This window comes from Bos indicus, chromosome 9, assembly GCF_029378745.1.
Source record: "Bos indicus isolate NIAB-ARS_2022 breed Sahiwal x Tharparkar chromosome 9, NIAB-ARS_B.indTharparkar_mat_pri_1.0, whole genome shotgun sequence".
Classification (NCBI taxonomy): Eukaryota; Metazoa; Chordata; class Mammalia; order Artiodactyla; family Bovidae; genus Bos; species Bos indicus.
Genome location: NC_091768.1, coordinates 48,330,876 through 48,358,652, shown reverse-complemented (window position 1 = coordinate 48,358,652; position 27,777 = coordinate 48,330,876). Strand labels below are relative to the sequence as shown.

Genomic DNA, 27,777 nt, shown 5'->3' with positions numbered 1-27,777 from the left:
TGAGACAGTAAAAAAAAAATAAATAAATAAAGTAACAAGATGAATGCAAATAAATACCTTAAAATGAATCATTTATATATAATGTAGCAACCTTCTGAATTTATTTTGAAAGAATGTATAAAACATATCAACTAAATTAGCACTTATATATGTATTTGGTATAATATTGATAAACATAAAATTATTTTCTTTTTAAATCATCTTCCAATTATGAGATACATAATTTCTTTCATACCCATTAACCAAAAGTTAGCTAAGTTAGAATAAAGCTCTATAAATCTGTATTTTTTCTTACTGTCATAATAAATGTTTCCATGAAATTTTCCTAAATAATATAATATATATGTTGGAAGCAATTTAGGATAAACATAAGAACAACCAACGTTTTTCAGTGGGAAAAAATGCAAACTGTTTAAAAATCAGGACATGAGAATATTGGTTCTCTCTGTTTGGAGATGTCTGACCATGACTTGGCTCCTCACTTGGCAGATGGTCTGGAGCCCCTATACCAGCTGTCAAGCAGGAGACAGAGCTGAAGTTACTTTAGGAAAGCTACTTACGATGTTCCCAAGTCAGATCTAAATAAAAACAGACCTGAAGGAATAAAGCATAAAAGTCCTCTTCATTCAGAGCCTGTTTTCTGTTTAAACATGTTCTCTATTTTTCATCTTTAATCTACTGTTTCAGTATTAGTGCTCATTTTTATTTATTCTGGTATTAGTTTTACAGTGCTAACAGTTAGAATTGTCTGCAAAGCTATAATCAAAGTATTCACTAGATTCTGTTCATAATAGAAGTTATTCTGATTAACACTGTAAAAGATATGTTTTTTCTTAGCATTTCAATAAAATTCTCATTGAATATTAAAAAAAAAACACAAAAAGCAATAAAAACAGTGATAGAATAAGCTAAAGTTAATAGAAGGCCAAATGCCATAATTTCAATAGAATATCTGTTATACAGAGCTTGTGAGGACAGACTGTTGACTGTCTTTTAAAACAGCATTAGTGGGCTCTACAGGCTTACCCGGTAGCTCAGCTGGTAAAGAATTCTCCAACAATACAGGAGACCTTGGTTCGATTCCTGAGTTGGGAAGATCCCCTGGAGAAGGTGAGATGGGTGGATGGCATCACCAACTCAGTGGACATGAGTCTGAGTAAACTCCAGGAGTTGGTGATAGACAGGGAAGCCTGGAGTGCTGCAGTCCGTGGGGTCGCAAAGAGTCGGACATGACTGAGCGGTTGAACTGAACTGAGTGGGCTCTACTTATGAGTTCAATGTGATTTTATGTTTTTTATGATATAAATATAGGAAAATAATTTATTTTCGAAGGTTTTCCTTAACTTGAGTCACTTTATTGAAATATTCCTGTATTTAAGAGTTTTACAGGTAATTTTCTTTAGTAGTTTTTAATTTATTTTTATTTCTTGATAGTTTAGCTATTTTATCATGCTTCTTACACAGAGCTCTAATTTCATCTCTTCCTTTACTGGTTTTCATTGCCTTTATCTGTTTTATTTTTTACTTGTATTTGATGAGAACTTTGTTATCTATTTTCCTTGTTTCAATTGTACTTTTTATTATTAACTACAATATAGCTGTATTCTCAAAAATACTTTTTATTCATAGTTTTCCAACTATGAATAAAAATTATTTTTATTCATAAAAATTATTTTTTTTCAAAATCGTGCTGTGCTGTGCTAAGTCACTTCAGTCGTGTCCAACTCTTTGCAACCCTGTGGACTGTAGCCCTTCAGGCTCCTCTGTCCAAAAGATTCTCCAAGCAAGAACACTGGAGTAGGTTGCCATGCCCTCCTCCAGGGGATCTTCCAGATCCAAGGATTGAACCTGTGTCTCTTATGTCTCCTGCAATGGCAGGCATGTTCTTTACCACTAGGGCCACTTGGGATTGGATGCTAATTATTATTGAATACATTAGTTATCTGTGGAGATTATTATTAATTTTTCTAGTTGTACTTTTCTGATGAATGTGTTAGTCAATTTCTGAATATTAAAATATTTATATTCCAGACATAAACTGTTATTGGATATGGTGAAAAATTATTTCAATGGACTGCTATGTTTGTTTGTTATATCTTGTTTTTAGGAACATCTGATAGTGACTGACCCTTAGTTGGGCTTCCATGGTGGCTCAGACGGTAAAGCGTCTGCCTATAATGCGGGAGGCCCGGGTGCAATCCCTGGGTTGGGAAGGTCCCCTAGAGAAGGAAATGGCAACCCACTCCAGTATCCTTGCCAGGAAAATCCCATGGACAGAGGAGCCTGGCAGGCTACAGTCCATGGGGTCCAGAGTCAGGCATGACTGGGCGGCTTCACTACGACTTCACTAGGACCCTTAGTTACAGTATTTCACTATTTTGTTGGCTGTTTTTGTCAGGTTATGCTAACTGCATTTAAAAAGAAAATAACTGGCCCACAGTATTTGCTGTGCTCTAAAGCAGTCCATATATTGAGGTTATTTGTTTCATATTAGGTCAAAACTAAAAATACTATAGTATTTAGATTTTTTCTGGGAAGATTTATTTAATAACTGATACAGTTTATTTTATAGTTGTTGACATATTCATTTTGTCACCTCTTTTTGAGTCAATTTTATATGGTGCATTGATGCATATCAGGTATTCAAATATGATCATCATATAAATTTTATAAACTTTGTCTACTGAGTCACTTTCTCATGTAAAGTTCTATTCATTTTTTCTTTTTTTTTAAAATTTGGTTCATTAAATTTTACCAAAAGACATATTATTTTTGCTAAAATACATGCTTATAATTTAGCCATTTTTTTCCTGTTTTTTACTTCATTTATTTTTCTTTTATTTCCTGTTTTTCCTATGTTTTGCATAATGTCTTCCATTATTATATATTCTTATTATTTAAGTGTTCTATTTATTTATTTTGTTTTAAATAGTTGAATGACAAATTTATATAAGGCTGAGCTTTTCTCTGAAAAGTGCTTTGAAGACACTTTTAAAATAGAAGCTGCATCATACAGCTTAATGTTTACCAGAGTGCTTTGAAGTTATGCAGAACCATCATCTCTCAAATGACATCAGGCTTGAAATTCAGATAATAAAGGACTGTTTGAGGGGATGTGACTTTCTATCTAGAGGGTCTAATAAACACTTACATCTATATATCTATTCTCCATGTTATATAATTTCTGAAAGAAATCCTACAACCCGTAGTCCAGGTGACATCATCTTCGGTGCTAGCATTCTCAATCAGGAAGGAAAAGCAAGCTGTAGAATGAACTTTTGACTGATGCAAACTTTAATTGTGTTCTCTAGATTTCAGCATGATTAATCCAGAGTCGCATTAATTCAATTTTCCTTCGGTTTTCTGCTAGGGTCAGGGCAAGGGAAGTGGGTAGTTCCCCAGAAATGTGTTGGAGAATCTACCTAGTTGGTTGGCATGGAGTATGGACCTCTGAGCAAGAACTTCTGATGAGGAAAACAAAGCATTCCTTTCAGCTGCCTTTAGGAGACCAAAGCTTCTTGGTTTCCTGCAGTCTACATTTAGTGTCAGTTCTTTCAAAATGATAGTCAAGTTTCCTCATCAATTGCCTTATAAGCGTATATTTTCAAGAATTATTTTTTAAAAGTCATGAATTCTAGTCATGTGAGTAGGACAGCTTGCCCTAGCAACATACTGATGCATATTCTACATCTAAATGAGAAAATACACTGAATTTTGGATCTACATACAGTTTTCCAAGAATCCATTCTTTGTTTTTAAATAGAATTCATCATCAAAAACGAGTCCTCTCTTTTCACTCTGCTTTTCTACAAATTATTTCTTAGGAGCCATCTAGAACATGCTTTATCTCTCAAGTAGAAAGGAACCCTTTTTGATGACATGTTCACGCTCTTGCCCTACTGTGTTTACAACATTTACTGTGTGTGTGTGTGTGTGTGTGTGTGTGTGCTTAGTCGCTTCAGTCGTGTCTGACTCTGCAACCCTGTGGTCTGTAGTCCACCAGGCTTATCTATCCATTGGATTCTTCAGGCAAGAATATTGGAGTGGATTGCCATGCCCTTCTCCAGGGAACCTTCCAAACCCAGGGATTGAACCTGCATCTCACTCTTACATCTGCTGCAGTGGCAGGCAGGTTCTTTACTACTAGTGCCACATAGGAAGCCCTACACATTGTCTGCAACCTAGCAATTATCTTCCATATGTAATTTTCTGTACATATCTAAGTTCCAACGTTTAGTGAGACTTTGTTACTCTTACTTTTCACTGTTGGGAGTTTTTATATTTGCCCAAAACCTAATAACTACTTTGGTAAAGAATTAGGAGAGGGGCTGCCACTGCCTCCTTTCCACAAATCTGGAGCTATATTTACTTTGGGAGTAGGGCTCTAGTAGGTCAAGAATACCAGATATTTCAGGCTGTGGGAAAAGTATGTTTGAAGGCAGAAAACTGTAAACCTTTGTGCTCAGTCATACCCAACTCTGCAACCCCATGGACTGTAGCCCGCCAGGCTCCTCTGTCCATGGAATTTTCTAGGCAAGGACTGGAGTGAGTTGCCGTTTTATACTCTAAGAGATCTTACCTACCCGGGTAGATATTGTGTCTCCTGCATCTTTTGCATTGGCAGACAAATTCTTTGCCACTGAGCCACCTGGGAAGCCAGCTGGAAAGCCACCTGGGAAGCCTATGTTTGAAGGTGCAGACATGTGAAAGAGCTTAGAGCATATGAATAACTCCCTGTAAGTAGTCCACTCCCGATGGAGCACAGCCAGTGTGTGAGAGAATGAAAGGTTGTTGTTGAATCATGCGAATACACCGGGATTCTTGGCCCCCGGAGGAGAAGAATTCAATCCGGGGCCAAAGACAAGGCTTGATCGCTCAGAGCTTTTGTGTAATAAGGTTTTATTAAAGTATAAAGGAGAGAGAGAAAGCTTCTGACATAGGCATCAGAAGGGGGCAAAAAGAGTACCCGCTTGCTAATGTTAACAATGAAGTTATATAATCCAAAGAATATCTGGAGGTTGTAAAGACCTCATCAGACCTACTCCCATAATTTACATTTTAAGATAACACTGTCCTCAGGCAGGATACATCCTTGTAAAGACCAGGTCTACTCCCATAATTTACAGTTTAAGATAACAGAAGGTTTAATCCAAAGACTGTCCTTAGGCAGGATACATTATTGTTATATAATCCTAAGGAATGTGGAGAAAGAAAAAAAGTTTGTCTTTTCTTCCTCCTTGAGAATTCCAGACCCCTCTCTCCTTGGGGACCCCTAGACTCCCTATCAACCTGCCTAGGAACTGACTCTCTCAAGAAGTAGTGGGAAAGGTAGAAAGCAGGCAACAGCAGAGAAAAGGCCTTGTAGGCCTCCTAAAGGAGTTAAGACTGTCTGCTATTCACAATGAGACAATTTAGAAGGATTTTAAGTGCATGATTGATATAATCAATTTGAGATTTTAAAAAATCCTTCTTAGTATTGGAGATAGAATTGTGTGTAGTTCATGAGATAGAATTTAGTGAGACCAGCCAAGAGAATATTGCTAGAGTGAAAGATGGTAAGTTCCAAACTATGGCATTGTTCAAAGATGGGGGAAAGAAATGAAATTTCCAAGGCATATAGGGTGAAGAAAGGGGGATAAAGGGGAGTAGTGGTTTGCAAATTGGAGTTTAAGAAGAGGTCAGAGGTTAAGAGCACCTTTATTTTTCTGGTAAATGTGGCTGGAAGCAGAATTGACATAAAATAGCAAATTGAGATAATACAATTGAATTTTAATTTTGAACATACAGCATTTAGTTTTTCTATGGTATATGATCTGGTTGGCAGTTAGACATGTAGTTCCATACCTAAAGAGAATGATCTGGATTAGAAATCATATTTGGAGTTATCAAAATAGAGGGTGGTTTGAATCATGAATATTGGTGATACTGTTCATGTAGAGAACTTGTGTGTGTTTTTGGTGAATCTATACCACTGAACATTTTTTCTTTCCTGATGCTTTTGTTGCTTCTGTCCTGACACCTGCTGTATTCTGTTTGGCTTGGCAAATATTTATAAATTCAGGACTTCCCAGGAATATAAACAGTCTAGGAGAAAAAAATATACTATCCTTTGAGTCAGACTCAAGAATACCTTACACGTATTTGGAAATTGTGGTTGTCAGATGACAATCATGAGACCTTCAAGACCAGTTAAGTCCTGAATCGTGGCAGATACTTCCAACTTAACTTCCCTTTCTGATCATCAGTATCTGATACTCAGGTCCTGATATCTGTGGTTTTGAACCACACTTGATTTCTTGACATTGATTCCTAATTTCTTCTCTTTATTTGAGATTTAAATGGTACTCTTAGTGACAAACTATATCGTAACTCCAATTAACTCTACTACAGCGACTCAAGAAAGAAAGATACAGAACTCTTTCCATGGTATAAAACACACACGTGTTTCATTTTCCTGGCATCACTAGAGTGAGTATTTTTTGCCTAAAAATCCAGGATAACACTTGATTCCCCCAGTTCTTACCCATTTATCAGTCAGTGTATTTTATTAGGTCTACTACTCATAAGGCATTTATGCCACTAATTAGTCACCTAAATAAAAATGAGCACCATTAACTGGGACCTTATAAATTTTATGTTCTGAGTTCTCTTAGTTTTAGTTCTATGTGGTAATTAATTAAAAGAAATAACTCATGAATTTCATCACCTTGTTTGAGTTAAACCCATATTGGTAAAAGAAACCAACTAAACGGATATTTTTTTTAACCACTTCATTTCAGAACTAATAGAAAAAAAAATGCCTTTTTCACACAGCTGTTTGGAAAGCATTTCATATTATATGGAGAATTTTTTATACTGCGGTCAAGTGTAATTAGAGTCAAAGGCCATACATTTGATCATGTTTGTCATAGCTTTGTGCTCTTAAAAAGAAAATCTAAATTTATATTTCCTCTTTGGAACCTTTACATTTGCAATTGTTTGACAAATATGATACAGTCTGACCTTAGAAGCAAAGCACTGCTTTTACATTATAGCTTACACTTTCTATGTGTGTAGCAATAGAATTTTTTTTTTTTTTTTGTTACATCGGGTTTCCCAGGTGGTGTTAGTGGCAAAGAATCCATCTTCCAAAGCAGGAGACACAAGAGATGCTGATTCAATCCCTGGGTTGGGAAGATCCCTGGCATAGGGAATGACAACCCACTCCAGTATTCTTGCCTGGAAAATTCCAAGGATAGCGGAGCCTGGGACACTACAGTCCATGGGGCCACAAAGAGTTGGACATGACTGAGCACACACACACACACACACACATTTGGTTACATAAGAATGTTGGACTATACTCCACAATTCTGATAGGTATATGATACAGGCATGCCCTACAACGACTCTGTGGTTCATAGATTTTCAGAAATACTGCTGCTGCTAAGTCGCTTCAGTCGCGTCCGACTCTGTGCGACCTCATAGACGGCAGCCCACCAAGCTCCTCCGTCCCTGGGATTCTCCAGACAAGAACATTGGAGTGGGTTGCCATTTCCTTAGTTAAGCCAAATTCGCTAGGTTTCCTTATCATCAAGTCTTTAATAAATTCATATGTATCTTGGATATCTCAAAGGGATGTGATTACATAGAATTTCTAAATATTTTAAATTGCAGACTCTTTTCTAGAAAATAAAACTTGTGGAATAATTTTCCAGAAGAATACACTGTGTACAAATACATTATATTTAAGTTTAATCATAATGATTTTTAGGTACTTGTTGATTTTTATGATGAAATTTATTTATGTATGAAAATCCTTAAATTACCTACCCCATCAATCCTCAGCGGAGGAGCAGACAGTTTCTATGGCTTGTTGACACTGGGTAACTGAGTTTAATACCTAATTAAGAAAGGGCTTTTCTGCAGATTGAAGGGACAAATGGAAGTCAGAAAATCTAGGTTTGAATCTTGAGTTGGCCACTTAGTAGATGAGTTACCTTGGGTAAGTTACCATAATTTAATAATGAGGATAATAAAATAGTATGCAAATTAAAGTGTGTAGTAGAGATAAAAATTTGGAAAATATGAACATAGTTCCTGGTACAAGGTTATCAGTAAGTGATAACTTCAATGGATATAAAGTAATTCAAAAATTAGTAAGTAATGAATAGTTCTCATTTTACTATTTTCCCATAAGGCTTTCTAGCATGTTTTTGAATATCTTCCTCTTAGAAACTGTCATTCCTCTTCTTCATTTCTCTTGCCTGAACAACTCTTAAGTGCTGTGCTCAGTCACTCAGTCCATTCCAACTCTTTGCAACGCTATGGACTATAGTCCACCAGGCTTCTCTGTCCAGGGAATTTTTCAGGCAAAAATACTGGAGTGAGTTGCCATTTCCTACTCCAGGGGATCTTCGCAACCCAGGGATGGAAACTGTGTCTCTTGTGTTGCTTGCATTGGCAGGAGAATTATTTACCGCTGCATCACCTGAGAACAACTTTTTCTTCTCCACATTTATCTAATTTATACTCATTGTACAGTCCATTTTTCTGCTGCCCTTTTCTCTAGGATGATTTATCTGACTACTTTGAGACATTTTTATGTCCCTTTAATGGGCACACCTAATGGTCCTTTTATCTGTACAACTTATTTCTTAGGCACTTCCATGAAAATTTGTATTATTAGTTTGCATTTTCCTGTACAAGTTCTGTATTTTCAATTAGATTAAAAGGTGCTTAGGAGATGCACCATTTTCCTAAAGCAGGGTATTTTCTTTTAAATGATGGATACTCAATAAACATTTATTGATTTTATTGATTACAAAAGGCAGCAGCTGAAAGTTATACTCACTGTTTATTGTGTAAAGAATAACTTTCAGCAGATGAATGCTAACTACTGTTAATCACTGATGATTAATCCTTATTGTACATGTTTTGCATGCATATTCAGAAACATTGAAAGGTTTGCCAGTATTTGATCAACTTTGGATAGGATAAGGGTGGAAACCCAATTAGTATTAGTTCTTCATTCTAATTCATTTTTTCTATCAGTGTATTTCAGCCTTTTTTGGAGAAGCATAAGTAGAGTTAGTGGATGGTTAACATTGGGTCCTCCTTTCTAAAACCAAAAAGTCTCTAACCTCTAATCATTTCACTAAATTATAAGAAACCAAATCCTAAGGTTTGAAAACTCTACTTTGCAGTCACTTAGCAAATCATATCTTCCTCCTTTTGGTTTGCTTTCTCTATCTCCCAAACATTCATCCAAATTCATCTAATGTCTAAATAGTAAGAAATTACCTAAAGGTAGACTATTAAAGAAAAAAAAAAAAACCCTCAACTTAATTTCCTGCATCAAAATTGGTTTTAGGTAGATGCTTAAAAATAATCTTAGGAAAGAAAATGCCATTCTAAGCAGGATATGAATTCAAGCACTGATGATCAACAGTGATTATATTTAGGTTGTATTTCAGAATTTTATAGGAATAAAGTCTGCTTCCTTACTGAGACTCTCATGATATTAATTCCCTGTATCTTTCTTGTCCCACGCTCTCTTTTTACTTAAATCATACAAAGCTCTTTATTCTTTTCAGCATCTACATGAACAATTTTCTTGCTCTGAAATATTACCATCTAGACCAGTTTAAGACAGTAGTTTTCAATGCTTACTGCATATAGGACTAGCTACACATTTCAACCCAAAATACAAAACAAAAACAAGACTCTCTTACTAAAAATTGATAAGAATTTCAAAAGGGCACCAGCAGAATATTAAACCTAGCACAGATCTTCAGAGTTCTGGGTCCTGTGAAACTACACAGATCACACATTCATAAACTGCCCCAGCCATACATGACAATCATCTAGAAAGTTTTTGAAAAGTAATAATGCCAGGGTAGCATCCTAGATAATTGACTTCAGAATCTCTGGTGATGGAGCACAGACATCAGTATTATAATTTTAATTGTAAAATATTTAATTTAAATTTTATGTACAATCACGGCTGAGAACTGAATTCAAGTGCTATTTCCATAAGACTTTACGTTTACTTATCTGTTTATTTGTCCTAGTCTCTGTCTCTGTCACTAGACTGTAAAGTTTCTTAGGAATAGGTACCATATTTTCTTAGTCTTATGTTCATGACACAGAACAATGCCTGCAGCTTTATAGACATTTATTAAGTGATTGTTGAATGACTGAATAAATGAATGGATAGAGTGATATGACTTGTTTATTCATTTTATAGATAATAAGGAAAAAGTAAGATAAAAACAGACTTATTGGTGATAATTTAAAAATAAAAAGAGAAAACATGCTCTTTGAAGAGATTCTGTTCAGTTCAGTTCAGTCACTCAGTCATGTCCACCTCTTTGTGACCCCATGGACTGCAGCATGCCAGGCTTCCCTATCTTTCAACTCCTGGAGCTTGTTAAACTCATGTCCATCGAGTAGGTGATGCCATCCAACCATCTCATCCTCTGTCATCCCCTTCTCCTCCTGCCGTCTATTTCTCCCAGTATCAGGGTCTTTGAAGAGATTGGAATGGAGTAAAATACGAGATTTGAGAAATTATATCTAATAATTAATTTTCTTATAAACAAGGTGATTGACCCACACAATAGGCCCTGTAATGCTGTGCTTAGTGGGAAATTTATTTTATTTATACTATTACTCATTAAACTTTCAGTGTTGAGGGAAAAAAACAAATATAAGGAGATATATGAATTTTTGATAGAATTAAATAAAAAGTAATCACTCCTGAGATATATCTATCATAGTTGAGAATTAAGGGAATGTATTTGTGGTGGAGGACTCTTTCTTGAATGTACTGTAGAGCTTGTTAGTGAAACTAGTGTCGTAAAGTAATGAACTGTTATTAGCTGTTTGTTAGATCAAAGTAATAGAATAAAGGTAACTATCCAGGCAGTTTACAATTCTGCCTTCTTCCCTTTCTGGTTGCACAGAGACTGAAGTCCAGCCAGAGGTAAAAATGCTCAGTCTTTTAAGGTCTTTTCTGAGCCGACACCCTGCCACAGGCACATATGTGACTTTCTAGGTTTCCTTGAATATGCTGGGGTTTTTCATAACCCTAATTGTCCCAAGTATCTCTTTCCTGAGCCTATTCTGTCCTTTCTATCCCAGGCTTTTTAGTTTATCTCTTGCTCCTGCAGTTTATTCTTGCTCAGAAGGTAGTGGCTAAGTGTATTCATCTTTAATGCTTATGAAAACATCCAGGAAGTAGCTTCAACCCTGGGAAGCTGCTGTGTAGCAAAACAAAGACAAATCTTTGAGCTGATTCTTCAGGGAACCACCACAAGGGTAAAAACACAGAACTACTACATTATTTGAGAATAGGTCCACAGTGTTCCCTGTGGTGCCGCACAACCTGCATCAGGAATACGTTTCCATTTTCAAGGCTGCTGCAGCGCTGGGGAGTGTCAGTAGTAACTGGGTAAATTGATATGCCACAGAACTCTCCCATCAAAATTCTAGAGTTTTCCTCTTCACAAAGCATTCTCTTGGTTGTTGTGAGTTTTTATTAGATTCCAGAGTTCTAAAAAAATGATTTTAAAAGATTGTTGACACTTTTTGCCAGCCTATTCATTGCTTCTATGACTGATTTTCTCTACCATGGTAAAGTTGAATGGTTACAAATGTATTACTCCCAAAGCCAAAGATATTTACTATTTGTTTTTTAAGAGACTCTTTGCTGACCTCTGTTTTGAAAATTGGTATACAAAATTTGCATACAAATATTTCATTAGTGCATGCATGATTGATGCATTAGTGGATGAATGGATGGATGAACAATAAAACTATTTTACATTTATATTTTAACATTAGATTATTAAATGTAGATATCTACATGCATCTTGTTAAACGTCATCTAACAACGTGTAATATACTGTGTTAGAGAAGCATGGTCATTCATTGATCATCTTCAGAGTTGCTGTTTTTACTTCTAGGTCACTATTCCATTTAAGAATGGTGATAGCCAGTTAAAATCAAAACATGCCAACTGAGAGCATATTTTAGTAATGAGAAAACATCCTTACTGTTATCATAAGCATTTTCTTCACATGTTTGCATTATTTATTATGTGTTCTTACTCTATCCATGGATGTTGTTTATTTGAGCAATGAGATAAGCCATGGTCAGATAGTTACAGTGAGTTGATAACTTATTTGTTAAAGAAATATCCATCTTCTTGGTATTGCTGTGTATGATAGTGTTTTTTTCATCCTTAATCTCCCTTTTGAAAGCATGATTCTTCATTTGCCTCCTTCGAGCTTCCCAGGGCCAGATGTTGAGTGTTTTTTTTTTTTTTTTCTTCTTATATTAAGTTATACTTTCTACACTTTCAAAGAACTGACTCACCGCCCTCAGAATTCAACTTCATCAGCATCATTCTGCCACTGTTCATGCTGCCCATTCATTTGCCTTTTACTTCTAATCAACTTTGTGGCACCTACTTGATTTCCACACTCTGTTAATTAGGTTGTTCTCTTATTATTTATTATGTAATTCTTTCAGTATGAGGGCAGTGATAGGACACAAAGAGTATAGAGGTCAGAAAATAGAAAGAAATAAATGATTCCTTGGGAAAATATAAACTGTTCAGTTTTAAGTTTTAATCTCCATAAGTTTAACATGATATTACTAGTATAAACATGTGTCTTTTTCATTTGGTTCACATGAATACTATTAAAAAGGTATTTTTTGCTAGCCCTTAAGTGGCATTAACAATATAAATATAAATTCATAAAATATAAATACTTCATAGGCAAGGATATTGTTACCCATAAACAAATGCAGTTTTAGCTGGCTTCTGCAAACACATTTTAAAAGAGTTTTGGTTATAAGGGTAAATTCCAAACCTGATTGGGGCTAACCGAATATCCATTTCTGTCTTCCCAAAGAAATGAATTGAGGGTCATAGATCCTGATACACACTCGAATGTTCTAAGACAGAGTCATGTTTCTCAAAAATGTACTCTCTAGTGATATTTTTCTTCTGGTAATTAATGAATCAAAGTAGCCACTAAATAATACAAAATTATTTAAAATAGATAAAAACTTTAAATTCATCACTAGATTGAGAGTTCCATAAGGGCTGGGATTTTAGGTATTGTTTTGTTTTGATTTTCATTGTTAGCCTGGAGCCTAAAGGAGTACGTATCACAATAAGAGTTTGATATATGTTTGAATAAATAAATAAATTAGTTATTATTCTTATCATTGTAATAGTAGGGGATATTTTATACATATCATAGAAAATTAATTTGCATCTTAGTATCTTTAATGTTTTTAAATTATTTAAGACAATGATAATCAAGGGTTAACACACATGAAAAAGATCATTTATATCTTTTTAGACAAGGGCTGAGGGATATATGAGTTATACATTTAAAAAGTATAAAATTTTATTATATTTAAATAAAACATTTTGTTACCCTTAACCTTAAACATATTTTACTTTTTCAGAACTTCATTTTGCGTTTATTCTGTGTCAAATCCCAGTCTAATACAGATAAAAATACATGAGTTATTAGGTTCCTTAAAACTGGGGTTGATAGTAGAAATGCTGACAAATCCTTATTACAGATGCCAGTGGAATGAAGTGCCTTTACCTCTGGCAAATGCTGATGTGGAGATTTAAGACTATGTGAAAAACCAGTAAAGTTGCCCAGGAGAGTTTTATCATATTATTCATTGAACTCAGTATGTGGTACAGTAATTGCTTCTGGTATCATTTTTCTTTTCTTACACGAGGTTATTATTTATCCTTGTGCTGTGTGAAACAGAGAAAGAGTCTAAAGGAGAGTCATAACTCGATGTAAACTATCTTGTGACACAGTGTAGCTGGAGATAGGAATCACAGCTGGAAAAGAGTGTCTTACTTCTCAGAATTAAATATGGGAAGAATGATATTAGACACTGTGGAGACACATAAATACTAAAAAGATGCACTCAGACAACATATTTTTTCCTAGTGATATGAAAACCTGTTTAAAATATACATTTAAATAGGCTTTTTAATCTCACAGAGATCAACACATTTATTTGCCTATGACAGAGGTTTTCTTATTCTGATAAGTGAAGGAAATCAAATTAATAGGTAGGATGGTTACTACAAAAAGCTGGATGGGTGACATTTAAATAGCACAATAATTTTTGGAATTTTTGCTCTGCTTTTGTACCTTGTACATGTATGTCTTTTTGCCTTATGCACTTTTAAGTAATCACTAACGTTTATCATATTTTCTCCAATGTTCAGGTAAGGTTGTATGAAAAGTATATCATAAATATTTTGGAGCAAAATTTTTAAATAGAGACAATCATAACTTAATAGTGTAAATAGGGGGAAAACACTTTTTAGACACTAATATGTTGCTTCCTAAATCTGTTGGGCTGAAAATATGCTATTCTTACAAATTATTATATTTTATTTTTATTTGTTTATCTGGCTGCACTGTCATGCAGGATCTTAGTTCCCCAGCCAAGGATAGAACCTGTGTCTTCTGCAGTGAAAGCAGAGCATCCTAACTACTGGACAGCCAGGGAATTCCCTATTTTTACAAATTCTTCAAATATTATGATAAAAATATGTGTTTTTATTTGGAAAGAAAATAATTTATTATGTAGAAAATGAAGTCTTAGGATTATATATTTACTTCTATTGTTCACCAATTTCATTTTGATTGCATTGTACAATTAATAAATATATTACCATTTTGCATGCAGTATACTAATGACTAATCCCAGTTGATGGAAAAAGTAATAATAAAACCAGACCATACAAGTTAAGTTAGCTAATGAGCCCTGTATAATTATGCATTTATATGCAGTTTGGAAACCATCACTAGGAACTATTTAATGTGGGAAGTATAGTAGAAAGGTAAGTGATTCAGTAGTCCAATTGCCTAGGTTGTATGCTGGCTGTTGACCTTAGGCAAAACACTTGGCACTCCAGCCCTTAGTTTATTTATCTGTAAAATATAAAAATTAATAATAATATCACTGACCTCACTTGCCTGTAATGAGAAATAAATAAATTAATCCAAGGAAAAGCGTTTAGAACAGGAATGGGCAGTAGTTAAACACTTGGAAAATGTTAGTGCTGTTACTTAGTGTCTGGAGCTTGAAAAATGGTCAACCTGTGGACTTTTAAATAAAAATAATACACATTTGTTTACTTATAAATCAGAAACTGACTGCAACCGAAATATGAATTTGATAATTTTTGTACCAAAATGCTTCTTTGTCCCGCATTCCACCAGCCAGAAATGTTCTCGCTGTTCCTTCCTCTTAAGGGGAACATGATATGTTCTTCTCAAGTCCCTAAACCCCTGGCCATTGGTTAGGAACCTGAGGATTTGTTACCACCATCCCCAAACCCCATAGAACTTAGCTGTCTTATAAAATGTTTCCTTCAAGTTCAAGTTGCCTTGGTTTCTGCAGTTGACCATAGCAGTCCATTTCCATTCAGTTCATTACACAGTCATTTATTTGCAACCCTGCTATGTGCCTGGTGATGTTTGGTGCTTTTGATGCAAATTTGCTGTATAAATGGCTCCTATCTTGCCATATAAATGGCTCAATTCTAGTTCAGAAGATATATATGTAAATCAGCACTCCCTACTCAATATGATAAATATTATGGTAAAAATTATTGTGGGGCAGCAGAAAAAGAGCTAACTGACTGTGCCTGAACTGTGAATACCTAGCACAAGAAAGCTGTTCAGCTGCAGGGCTTCCCTCTTCTCCCCAGATAACAAGGGCATTTAACTTATGATCCACGAACATGTGTTATCCAACTTTAAAGATTAGAAAGCCAGGAAGTGTAGAGAGGAAAATGAGTATAATATCCCTAAGGGTGCAAGAGGACTATATCTGTCAGATTTGCAGCACTCTGTATCCCTGGGAAATACATTTTATACGTGATCACATAGTACCTAAAAATTAGTGTGTGCATGCTAAGCCGCTTTAGTCATGTCCAACTCTTTGGACTGTAGCCCTCGAGGGACTCTGTCCCTGCGATTCTCCAGGCAAGAATACTGGAGTGGGTTATTATGCCCTACTCCAGGGGATCTTCCCAACCCAGGGATCCAACCTGCATCTCCTGCATTGAAGGTGGATTCTTTATAACTGAGCCACCAGGTAACTCCATATAAAAATTAGACAGGATCCTAAATGTACTTTTTACCTTTTGGTAAGCCCAAATATCTAACTTTGAATTTAATTACATATTAATTTCTGATTTCTATGTGTTTTAACTAATTCCATTTAAAAATGCAGCATATATGAAAGTGTGAAGTCGCTCAGTTGTGTCTGACTCCTTGCGACCCCATGGATTGTAGCCTACCAGGCTCTACCATACATGGGATTTTTCAGGCAAGAGTACTGGAGTGGGTTGCCATTTCCTTCTCCAGGGGATTTTCCTGACCCAGGGATTTAACCCGGTTCTCGGATTTAACCTGGGTCTCCTATCTAACCCGGGTCTCCCGCATTGCAGGCAGATACTTTACCCTCTAAGACACCAGGAAAGCAGCATATGTGGGTGTTCCACAAATTACCTAAATAGTTTAGAAAGAAATGTGAGATTGTGGGAAAGCATGCATCTCGGAATTTAGAAAACCTGAATGAAAATCTATCCTTTGACTCCTCTTAGGTGTTCTTTATTTCTTATCAGCTGTGTGGCCTGGGAAAATTAACCTCTTTGAAAAATGACGATTGTAAAAGAGTCCTAATGAAACTCAGTTGAACCATAGGGAAAGATGCTCAATATCATCTTTCTGTAGAGAATTGTGAAATAAGGAAACATTGAAAAATCACTACATACCTGTTAGAATGAATAAAATCCAGAAAACTGACACCACCAAATGCTGTTGAGGGTGTACAACAACAGGAACTCTCATTCATTGCTGGTGGCGAACTCCACTGGTACAACTAATTTGGAAGACATTTTGGCAGTTTCTAGCAAGACTAAATATACTCTTGTATGATGTAACAATTGAATGCACCTCTGTTTATCCGAATGTGTTGAAACTTATATCCATACAAAAACCTGCGCATGAATGTTTGTAGCAGCTTTATTCATAATTGACAAAACTTGGAAGCAACCAAGATGTCTTTCAGTAGATGAATGGATCAACAAACTGTGGTACATTCAGATAATGGGATATTATTCAGCACTTGAAAGAAATGAACCATCAAACCATAAAGAGATTTGGAAGAAACATAAATGTATATTACTAGGTGAAAAAAGCCAATATGAAAAGGCTACATACTTAGTATAGTATGAATCCAATTATATGACATCTGAAAAAGAGAAAACTGTAGACAAAAAAGATTAGCAGTTGCCAGGGTTTGGAGGAGAGGGAGGCATTAATAGAGCACAGAGGACTTTTTGGGCAGTGAAATTATTCTGTATGTTGCTATAATGGTGAACTACATGTCATTATATACTTGCTAAAACCTATAGAAAATACAATCCTAATATAAATTATGGGTGTTCACTGGTAATTATGTATCATTGTAGGCTCATTAAAAATAACAAGTGTATCAATCTGGTGGGGGATGCTGGTAAAGGAGGAGGCTTGGCATGCATGATGGCAGGGGGTTTATGGGAACTCTGAACTTTCCATTTAGTTTTACTGTAAATCTAAAACTGCTATAGAAATAAAGTCTATTAGACTCCATGGAAAATTATTGCATCTAAAATAATGAAATAATATTAAGCTATATCTGCTATGTTCCTTTTGTTGAATTCTCAAAACAACTTAAAAGCATTGTTGAATCAACTTAGAGACAAGAAAACTGAGTCAGAAAATTAATTTATCATTTATACAATTAATATTTTCTTTGCACATATTATGTGCCAAGTATTGTATTAAGTATGGAGATACTATAATGAATCAATGTGCATATGATATTCCAGGGAAGTGAGATGTGGAATAAGGTGCTGGTCTTTGAGCAGGACTTCTTTTACACAATGGAGTATCAGAAGAGCAGGAAAGTTAGAGTGTGCAAGAAACAGTAGGGATAAGCCAGGTCAAAGGAGATGGGAAGAGAGATGGAATTAGTCTTGTTTCTGAGATGAGTATGGGCAAGCTGACACGTTGCTGTTGGTCCAAAACATCTTTTGGTGTGATGGCCTTTATGAGATGACTGATATTCTCCAGGGGTTGGGAAGAGGGTGATTGCTTGCTAAATGGATTGGCATGGGGGTCTCCCAAACTTTTTCACTTTGCAACATCTTACTCTAGAGAGAAACTTCCAGAGGCTTTGTCCACTGTGAAATAGGTGGACCTGTGAATAATAACTAAACTTCCCTGGTTTAGTTATAGGACAATCTGTCATATCATGTTCCACCCACTTCCAATAAAATATGCTGATAAATGGATTTTCTTAGTGCTTGGTTAAACATACAGTATTTGATAGGGCCTGCTTTGTAAAGCCTTATAAGATTTGGCTCCTCACTTGCTTTTCATTGGGTTTCCCTCATAGCTCAGTTGGTAAAGAATTTGCCTGCAATGCAGGAGCCCCCAGTTCAACTCCTGGGTCAGGAAGATCCCCTGGACAAGGAATAGGCTACCCACTCCAGGATTCTTGGGCTTCCCTTGTGGTTCAGCTGGTAAAGAATCCACCTGCAATGGGGGAGACCTGAGTTCCATCCCTGGGTTGGGAAGATCTCCTGGAGAAGGGAAAGGCTACCCACTCCAGTATTCTGGCCTGGAGAATTCCATCGAATATATAGTCCATGGGGTTGCAAACAGTAGGACATGACTGAGCGCCTTTCACTTTCATTTGCTCTTCATTTTTACCTTGTTCAACTAATTCCCTCACCTACTACATGTGACTTCAATCATATTGATAGCTGTTGTCCTCTTCCTGATACACTCTAGTGTCATATTGATCTCAGGGTTTTTACTGCTGTGTCCTTGGCTTGAAATGCTCTTCTTTCAGATTTTCAAATGGCTAGACTCCTTCTCGTCTTTTAAGTTCTAGTGCATGTTTCATCTCCTCCGAAAAGGCTTCCAGACATATTAGTCAATTTTGTCTTCTCTTATCTTGCAAGTACCTTGATATTTCATTCAATGTCTTATTGCAGTAGTTTATGTTTTTATACGATTGATCAGCATCAGAAGTAATGGGTTCTGTTCATTTAGGCATTTATTATTGGTTTCTTCTTCTATACCATAAACTTCATGATTCAGGAATTATATTAGGTGCTCAATAAAATGTTGGATGAATGCATAATCACTTGATATGTGTTAGTTTCTTCATCTATCCTCTAAAGTAAGCTATTGTTTTTTCTTTTATAATTATAATGGTTGTAATGTTGATAGTTCTTAGAACAGAATGAGATAAAGAATGAGATAATGTATATATAAGTGCCTAATTCAGTTATTAGCACATGGTAGGCAATTAGATAATGACTTTTTTTCATTCTTTTATCAATAAATCTCACTAAAACAGTGCACTTGAAATTAATTATTTGGTATAATTCAAATTGGAATATTGTAATCACATATTGTAATTAAATATAATATATTGAAATTATATCTTGGTATTATATATTATATAGTATGTAATCATTTTATATATTATTTATCATATGTGATATAAGATGTGGTATAATATATATAACATATCATTTTATTATATAATTGTGTTGATGTTATTATATTAAAATATCTCTTATGAGACATAAGTGTTCTCAAAGTAATATGCCTTCTTAGTGTCTCAACCTATGCTAATCACAATGAGAAAAAAAATAAAATTGACTGCTTTAAATTAATGTGGAATTTTCTCTCTTTACCAACTTATTACCAAAGTTATAATTTTTGTAATAGTTTCATGATTAACTGACACTTCCTACCTTCATGTTCACTATTTCCAGGAGGAACCCTATGTTCTGTTTAAAAAGTCTGACAAACCTCTTTATGGAAATGATCGATTTGAGGGCTATTGCATTGACCTCCTCAGAGAGCTATCTACAATCCTTGGCTTTACATATGAAATTAGACTTGTGGAGGATGGAAAATATGGAGCCCAGGATGATGCCAATGGACAATGGAATGGAATGGTCCGTGAACTAATTGATCATGTAAGTCCCTTTTCTCATTCTTACTACCTTTGGAAGATGTTTATTAGATTTACCTTTTTTTGATGGTCAAGGGTTAATGAAGTCAAAGAACAGTGATGTATTTACTTTTTCGATAATGTTATTCAAAGTATATATTATTTTTGTCAAGCATAAAGAATATAAGGGATGAATATAATTCTATTAGAGACATGTGTCTATCTTAAATTAACTAGTAGTTAGTGGTTTAATATCTTGAAGTTTTGGTCTTGATTTATAAGATGGAATTCAGTTTTTTAATAATAAATTTCTTTTTCACTTTCATAATATTAGCTTTCTAATCAATGGAGAGAATAGGTGGTACAAATTCTAAATTTCATGATAAAAATTTTCTGTACTAGGATAAGATATTTATTGTCTTTAAAGATGAAAGATATCTGTACAAAAAAATCTAGAATCAAATACTATATAAAAATAAAGCAAAAATATTAAGCATATTAGAGCAGAATGACAGATATTTTATTTATTTATTTATTTTTAATTTGTTTATTTTAACTGGAGGCTAATTACTTAACAATATTGTAGTGGTTTTTGCCATACATTGACATGAATCAGCCATGGGTGTACATGTCTTCACCATCCTGAGCCCCCCTAGATATTTTATTTTTTAAGAAATAATTCAGGCACTTATTCTTGGTCAGGAAAACAGTATTTCATAATTTGTCAGTTGGCAGTGTTAATTAATTCATCTATTTGAAAAAACTCTTTTAAACATCATAACATAATATTTGACTATGTGTTTTGTAGCATTTAAGCATATTTTGACATTTTCCTTAATATTAAGGCACATAATTATTGTAAAGAATTCTGCAAAGTTATTTAAATAATTTTCTTTTAAAAAACATTGTGAGTTGTATCCTAAATAAAAATTCTTACTTAATGGAAGTAGCAAATATAGGCAATTTTCAAAACATTTTGAAGATACTTTGCCAGTAATTACAAAGTTCATCATCAAGAAAAAGAATAAAGGAGATCTGTCTAGCTATCTACCTATCTATCTGTCAAGAAAGGGATATTAGACAATGGTTAGGAACAGATTACCATTGTAAAATTTCTTCAACGTGAAGTCAATGAAAGTTGCTCAGTTGTGTCCAACTCTTTGTGACCCCATGAACTATACAATTCACAGAATTCTCCAGGCCAGAATAATGGTGTGGGTAGCCTTTCCCTTCTGCAGGGGATCTTCCCAGGTCTCCTGCATTGCAGGCAGATTCTTTACCAGCTGAGCCACAAGGAAACCCCAATTTTCTTCAAAATTTCAGTGTATTTCTTCTAATGACTTGGAATTTACTCTGTAAGTTCCTGAACTCCTAGACTTGATCAGTTATTTCTCACAAATTCTCCTTATATGGGACATTTATGTTTTAACTTTGTAAAATACATTGAAAGATGATGAACATATACATGATTTGGGATCAAATATAAAACCTTAAACTGTATGTTCAGTTCAGTTCAGTCACTCAGTTGTGTCCGACTCTTTGCGACCCCATGAATTGCAGCATGCCAGGCCTCCCTATCCATCACCAACTCCTGGGTTTACCCAAACTCATGTCCATCGAGTTGGTGATGCCATCCAGCCATCTCATCCTCTGTCATCCTCTTCTCCTCCTGCCCCCAATCCCTCCCAGCATCAGGGTCTTTTCTAATAAGTCAGTTCTTCACATGATTGGCCAAAGTACTGGTGTTTCAGCTTCAGCATCAGTCCTTCCAATGAACACCCAGGACTAATCTTCTTTAAGATGGACTGGTTGAACCTCCTTGCAGTCCAAGGGACTCTCAAGAGTCTTCTCCAGCACCACAGTTCAAAAGCATCAATTCTTCAGCACTCAGCTTTCTTTAAAGTCCAACTCTCACATCCATACATGACCACTGGAAAAACCACAGCCTTGACTAGACGGACCTTTGTTGGCAAAGTAATGTCTCTGCTTTTGAATATGCTATCTAGGTTGGTCATAACTTTCCTTCCATTAGTTTATATTAATATAACAATTACTTTCATAAACCTAACTCAAGATGGTTTAAGTAATTTACTGGTTTGCATCTCTGTGAAGTCTAGAGGTAGTGTGGCTAGATTTGGAATATTAATAGTTCATTTCTCTTATCTTTTGCCTCAATTTAGTTCTCACTTCCTTATATTTGTCTTACTCTTAGACATGGGCTTCTCAATAGGTGACAACAACAATTGCTACCAGCAGTTCTAGATTAACCATCTAGGTAGAAATAGAACACCCAGAAGGTATAATTTTATCAAAAACTCCAAATTCAGTTTTATTTGCCTGACCTATGTGTGTGTGGGTAGTTAGTCATGTCCAATTGTTTACACCTGTTTGGAAGGGTCCTCAGTCTGGGGGATTCTCCGGGCAAGACTACTGGAGAGGGTTGCCATTTCCTTCTCCAGGGGATCTTCCCAACCCAGGGATCAAACCCACATCTCCTGTGTCTCCTGCATTGCAGATAGATTCTTTACCTGGTGAACTACTGGGGAAGCCCCTTCCTGACCTTTGTGAGTGCTAAGTCACTTCAGTTCTGCCCAACTCTCTGTGACCCCATGGACTGTAGCCCACCAGGCTCCTCTGTCCATGGGATTTCCCAGGCAAGAGATACTGGAGTGAGTTGCCATTTCATAAACTAAATTCTGTGCCAATTATCCAATTCAGAGGGAAATGGTATTCTCATTGATTATTCTAGGAATATATTCACAAGAAACTAGGAGGTAGGGTCAATACCTTAATTAATTAATTATTAATTAATTAATTTTTTGGCTGCAACTGGGCTTAGTTGCAGCATGAGGGATCTTCGTAGTTCCCCCTGGGGTTTGTGGGACTTTAGTTCCCTGACAAAGGATCAAACCCACTTTCACTGCATTGGAAGGTGGATTCTCAACCACTGGACCACCAGTGAAGATTAAAACTATATGGAGTTGGGAAACTGGGTTTTTAGAGGAAAATTAGGTTGCTTATACTTGAAGAAAGTGGACTGGATGCTATACAGACCAATACAATGAATATTCACTATAGAGTTATATGAATAACTAACTTATGGGAGACTTTTATTTTAGTCAAAACACAAAAATATTATATCACTAATGCCTTTATGCCAAACCAATCCCTTTATGCTTTATATTTGTCATGTGTGCTTAATTAATGTTCTTTTATTTAAGTTTTTTGAGATTCAAAATTGATTAGAAGTTTTATGTTTCTAGAATTTATTTTTTCTTGATTTTGTACCTGCATGTTCCTTTAAGAGAACTATAAAGTAGAAAATGAAGGTTAGGTTATATGAATAGAGCTATAGCATAAAAGATAACTATACACCAAATGAAGGGATAGTAAGGAAGGTTTTATTATTTGATATTTATTTCTCAAAAAGTATTTTTGGTATTGAGTTGAGACCATTGATAAAGCTTTTAAGTTATTTAATCATTTTATTCTCAGTGTCATACCTGTCACTTCATTTTCTATTTTTTTCTGTGCTAAAGTACTATCCTATTTCAATATACCCTTTCTTGATACTTTCCTCATGACACATACTGTTGGCTTAGCTTTAGTTTTTAATGTTTAGCATATGTCACATTAAACTAGAATGATGACTGTAGTCAGTGTATTTTTCCTTGTACCACCTCAACTTAGTTTGCATGTTCATGAATATGCTAATTTCAACGTAAAGTAGTAACTGAACTACTAATCAACACCCTGAACTTCTCCCACTCCTTACTTTTCTTAGATAAAATTATCCTCTTTCAGAGCTTGATTACCATTCTCATTCTGAAATTTCTCCATTCTATATCTTCAGCCCTGAGCTTTCAACCCATATATCCAACTACCTCTGGTATATTTTCCATGTGAATGTCTCGTAAGCATCTCAAAGGAAGCATGTTCCAGGCTAAAGGTATTATTCATTTCTTCTGAATCTGTTCCTTCTGAAGAGTTTCATATATCAATAAGTGGCATGAACAGTTCAATAGTTTTCCCAAGCCAAAAATTTAGTATCATGTTTGCAATGTATATTAAGTGTGCTTCTTAAATGATTCTGAAAGCTACCCATTTCTCTCCAGCTCCATTATTACATGGATTAAGAGCCCCATATGAGAATCATTTCCTTCTAATCTAGTGAAAGTGTCTTTAGTCGCTCAGTTGTGTCCCACTCTTTGCTACCCCATGGACTGTATAGCCTGCCAGGCTCCTCTGTCCATGGAATTCTCCAGGTAAGAATACTAGAGTGGATAGCCATCCTCTTTTCCAGGGGATCTTCCTGACCTAGGGATCAAGCCCAGGTCTCCTGCATTGCAGGCAAATGCTTTACCATCTAAGCCACCAAGGAAGCTCTCTAATCTGGTATCTATTCATATTTTCAACTACAGTCTTGTTTAAGAAAGAGAAATCTGATCATGCCCCTCCTTTGCACACAATCTCTCAGTAGTTTTCACTGTCTGAAATATAATATATTTACAAGCCCTAGTCCCTTGGACTGCAAGGAGATCCAACCAGTCCATCCTAAAGGAGATCAGTCCTGGGTGTTCATTGGTAGGACTGATGTTGAAGCTGAAACTCCAGTACTTTGGCTACCTGATGCGAAGAGCTGACTCATTTGAAAAGACCCTGATGCTGGGAAAGATTGAGGGCAGGAAGAGAAGGAGACGACAGAGGATGAGATGGATGGATGGCATCACCGACTCAATGGACATGGGTTTAGGTGGACTCTGGGAGTTGGTGATGGACAGGGAGGCCTGGTGTGCTGCAGTTCACGGGGTTGCAAAGAGTGGATACAACTGAGCGACTGAATTGAACTGCATTGATTATTGCTTATCTCCTGTGGAAATCTTTTTGACCCTTCAGACAGACCCTCAGACCTTCTCCACCCTGCTTTTTGTATTGGGAGGTTGTTCCACATAGAATAAATCAACAGAGCTTCCCAACCAAAGGTCCAAGTCAGAGAGGAGAGTAAGGTTAGGGTATTTATTTTGCTCCTTGTTCCATTCTCTGAAATAGTGTCTTAGATTGGCTTGTGTCCTCACATTGTATGCCAGTTTCTTGCAATCATGTCTGCTCTACACAAATCTCTGTTCTGCTCTCAGTTCCAGTTTATACCCTACATAGTTGTGTTTATTCTGATCTTAGGGGTGGTTACAGCTTAGCTGCTAATGGCTTTGGGTTCTTACACCATTCCTTAAAATTCCCTTTACCAGTAGTTCTCAAAGTATATTCCATAGACCCGCAGAATCAGTATCACTTTCAAACGTGTTGAAAATGCACATTTTCAGGTCCCACTCTAGACCTACCTGATCTGAAACTGGTGAAATCTGGCACTCTCTATTTTAACAAGCCTCCCTGATGATATTCTGATGTTCTCTGAAGTTTGAGAATCTGTTAGTCCTTTTGTAAATAAATCCTGCTCATGTATCCTCATATGAGTGTGCACCTATTTTCTGTTGAAATTCTAACTGACACACCTTTGTATATTTTCATCTGCTCTGCTCTCTCCACCCACATGTGGGCTTTTTTCATTCTTGTTCTCCTTTGCCTCCAGTCTAGTTTTCTGTCTCCAGAACCCTCTCAACTCCCATCTAGCTCACCTGATCCAAACTACTTTTGCTCAGCTTCAGAAACACTTCACCAGTGAGGCTTCCTCACTTGACTCCAGCAATTCCACCTGCAATGAGTTTCCACATAATTCTTATTGTATAACACCATTACATTTCAATTACCAACTTAATATCTATACTATTTACTTGCATGTAATTTGTATAGTGTTCTTGTCTGGGAAATCCCGTGGACAGAGAAGCCCTGTGGGCTGCAGTCCTTGGGGTCTCAAAAGACTCAGACATGGCTTAGAGATTAAACAATAACAAAGTTGTACAGTAGTTTTAATATCAATTGGGGCTGTATGAGTTGCAAGTGTATGAACCCTGGCTAAATAGAGCTTATACAAACACATTTTTTTAAAGCCCTGCATTACAAAAAACATTCAACAGTGATTTTCACTTCACTTCCAGGGGCTTAAAGCAGGCCATTGCATACATTGGTCTCTCTTTCACTGCCTTGTTATCTCTTGGCTTTACTCTCTTTATTGATTTTATTCTTAAACACTTTCTTTCTACATGGTGACAAAAAGGTGGCTCAAGTTGGTGCTAGGCCAGTAGTTCTCAACTCGGGGCAATTTTTTTTTTTTTTCCAGGAGACATTTGGCAATGTTGGGGGACATATTTATTGTCACAATTTAAGGAGGCGGGAGGGGTGTTGCTGCTGTCACTAGGGGTAGAGGCTAGAAATACTAGCCTCTGAATAATGTACTTAGGCCTTCAGAACAAAATGTTACTTGGTCCAAATACCAGTAGTATTGAGGCTGAGAAATCTAGGTTTATCTATTTCTTAGAGTCCTCCTTCTAAAAAGAGAGTGATCTCCTTTAGCCAAAGTTTCGGCAAAACCTATTTTTAGTTTGTTGGGGCGAGGGGGGAGGGGTGTCACTGGGCCAACTAGGACCATGTCCCCATCTGTGAACTAAGCCATAAGGCTGGGACCACAGAGGTGGTTAGTGGAATGGCCCCACCTGGATCGTATGTCCACATCTAGAATTGTGGGCTAGAGTCAGCCGCATCTGAATTATGGTACTTATCATTTGTATGTGAACTTGGGGGGCAGAAGCAAGTGATATTTATATTATACGGGATATGCGCCAATCCAGTTTTGTAGACTTTCTTGAATTTATGGTCGAGTAGAGGGAGCATAACCATAAAGAGGCTGTATTTATTCAGGTGTTGTGATGAAGAAATGTAATTACAAATAATATCTTCTTCCAACCCCGAAAATGTCTTCACAAAGATAGAAGAAAAAGAAAATAATATTATGGAAAAACATTAAACTGGAATGTGATGTGCACTGTCGGCAATTTGCTAAGAGATGGCAAAGACAGAAAAAAAATCAGCCTTTTATATAGCCAAGCAGACGCAACCCATTATAGTACATATGTGTTCTGAAGAGAAAGAATTAGTCCTCAAGAAGCCTTGAAAGTACTACTCATCACACATAGTTCATATTAAATTTGTTTGGTAACTGGAGGAAAAGGGGATGACAGAGGATTAGATGGTTGGATGGCATCACCGACTTGATGGACATGAGTTTGAGCAAGCTCTGGGAGTTGGTGATGGACAGGGAAGCCTGGCGTACTGCAGTTCATGGGATCGCAAAGAGTCAGAAATGCCTGAGTGACTGCACTAAACTGGGCTAACCATCTGTGTTAGATCATTATACTGTAGAAGAACGAGCTTCTCATACCTTTATGATAGCAGGTAGATTTTAGGCACTCATCCACAGAAATTTCCACAGAAATTTGGAATTAGGATGCACTCCTCCTGGGTGATTCTATTCCTTTTTTTTTTAATTTTTATTATTGGAATATAATTGTTTTACAATGTTGTGTTATTTTCTGCTGTACAACAAAGTGAATCTAATATGTATATATATACTTATATCCCTTCCTTTTTGAGCCTCTCTCCCATCCCTGGTGATTCTATTTCAAATAGTTACTTCAAAGGTCATTAAAAAAGGCATCCTCTAGTGGGAAACCTGGCAAGAGGCTTACCTGACTTGTAAAGATTAATGCAGTCTATGGAGTTCCAAGGGCTTCCTTGGTGGTTCGGACGGTAGAG

General features: G+C 36.1%; 1 protein-coding gene across 8 annotated transcripts in view; it reads left to right on the top strand.

Annotated features, from left to right (window-relative positions):
* The window catches only part of GRIK2 (glutamate ionotropic receptor kainate type subunit 2), a 733,346-nt gene that overhangs the window by 503,280 nt on the left and 202,289 nt on the right, over positions 1–27,777 (top strand). For all 8 annotated transcript variants that reach the window (XM_070796035.1, XM_070796030.1, XM_070796031.1 and 5 more), the window contains one exon: positions 19,889–20,095. In XM_070796035.1, coding sequence (XP_070652136.1) covers positions 19,889–20,095 — 207 coding nt within the window. The remainder of the gene's footprint in view (positions 1–19,888; positions 20,096–27,777) is intronic.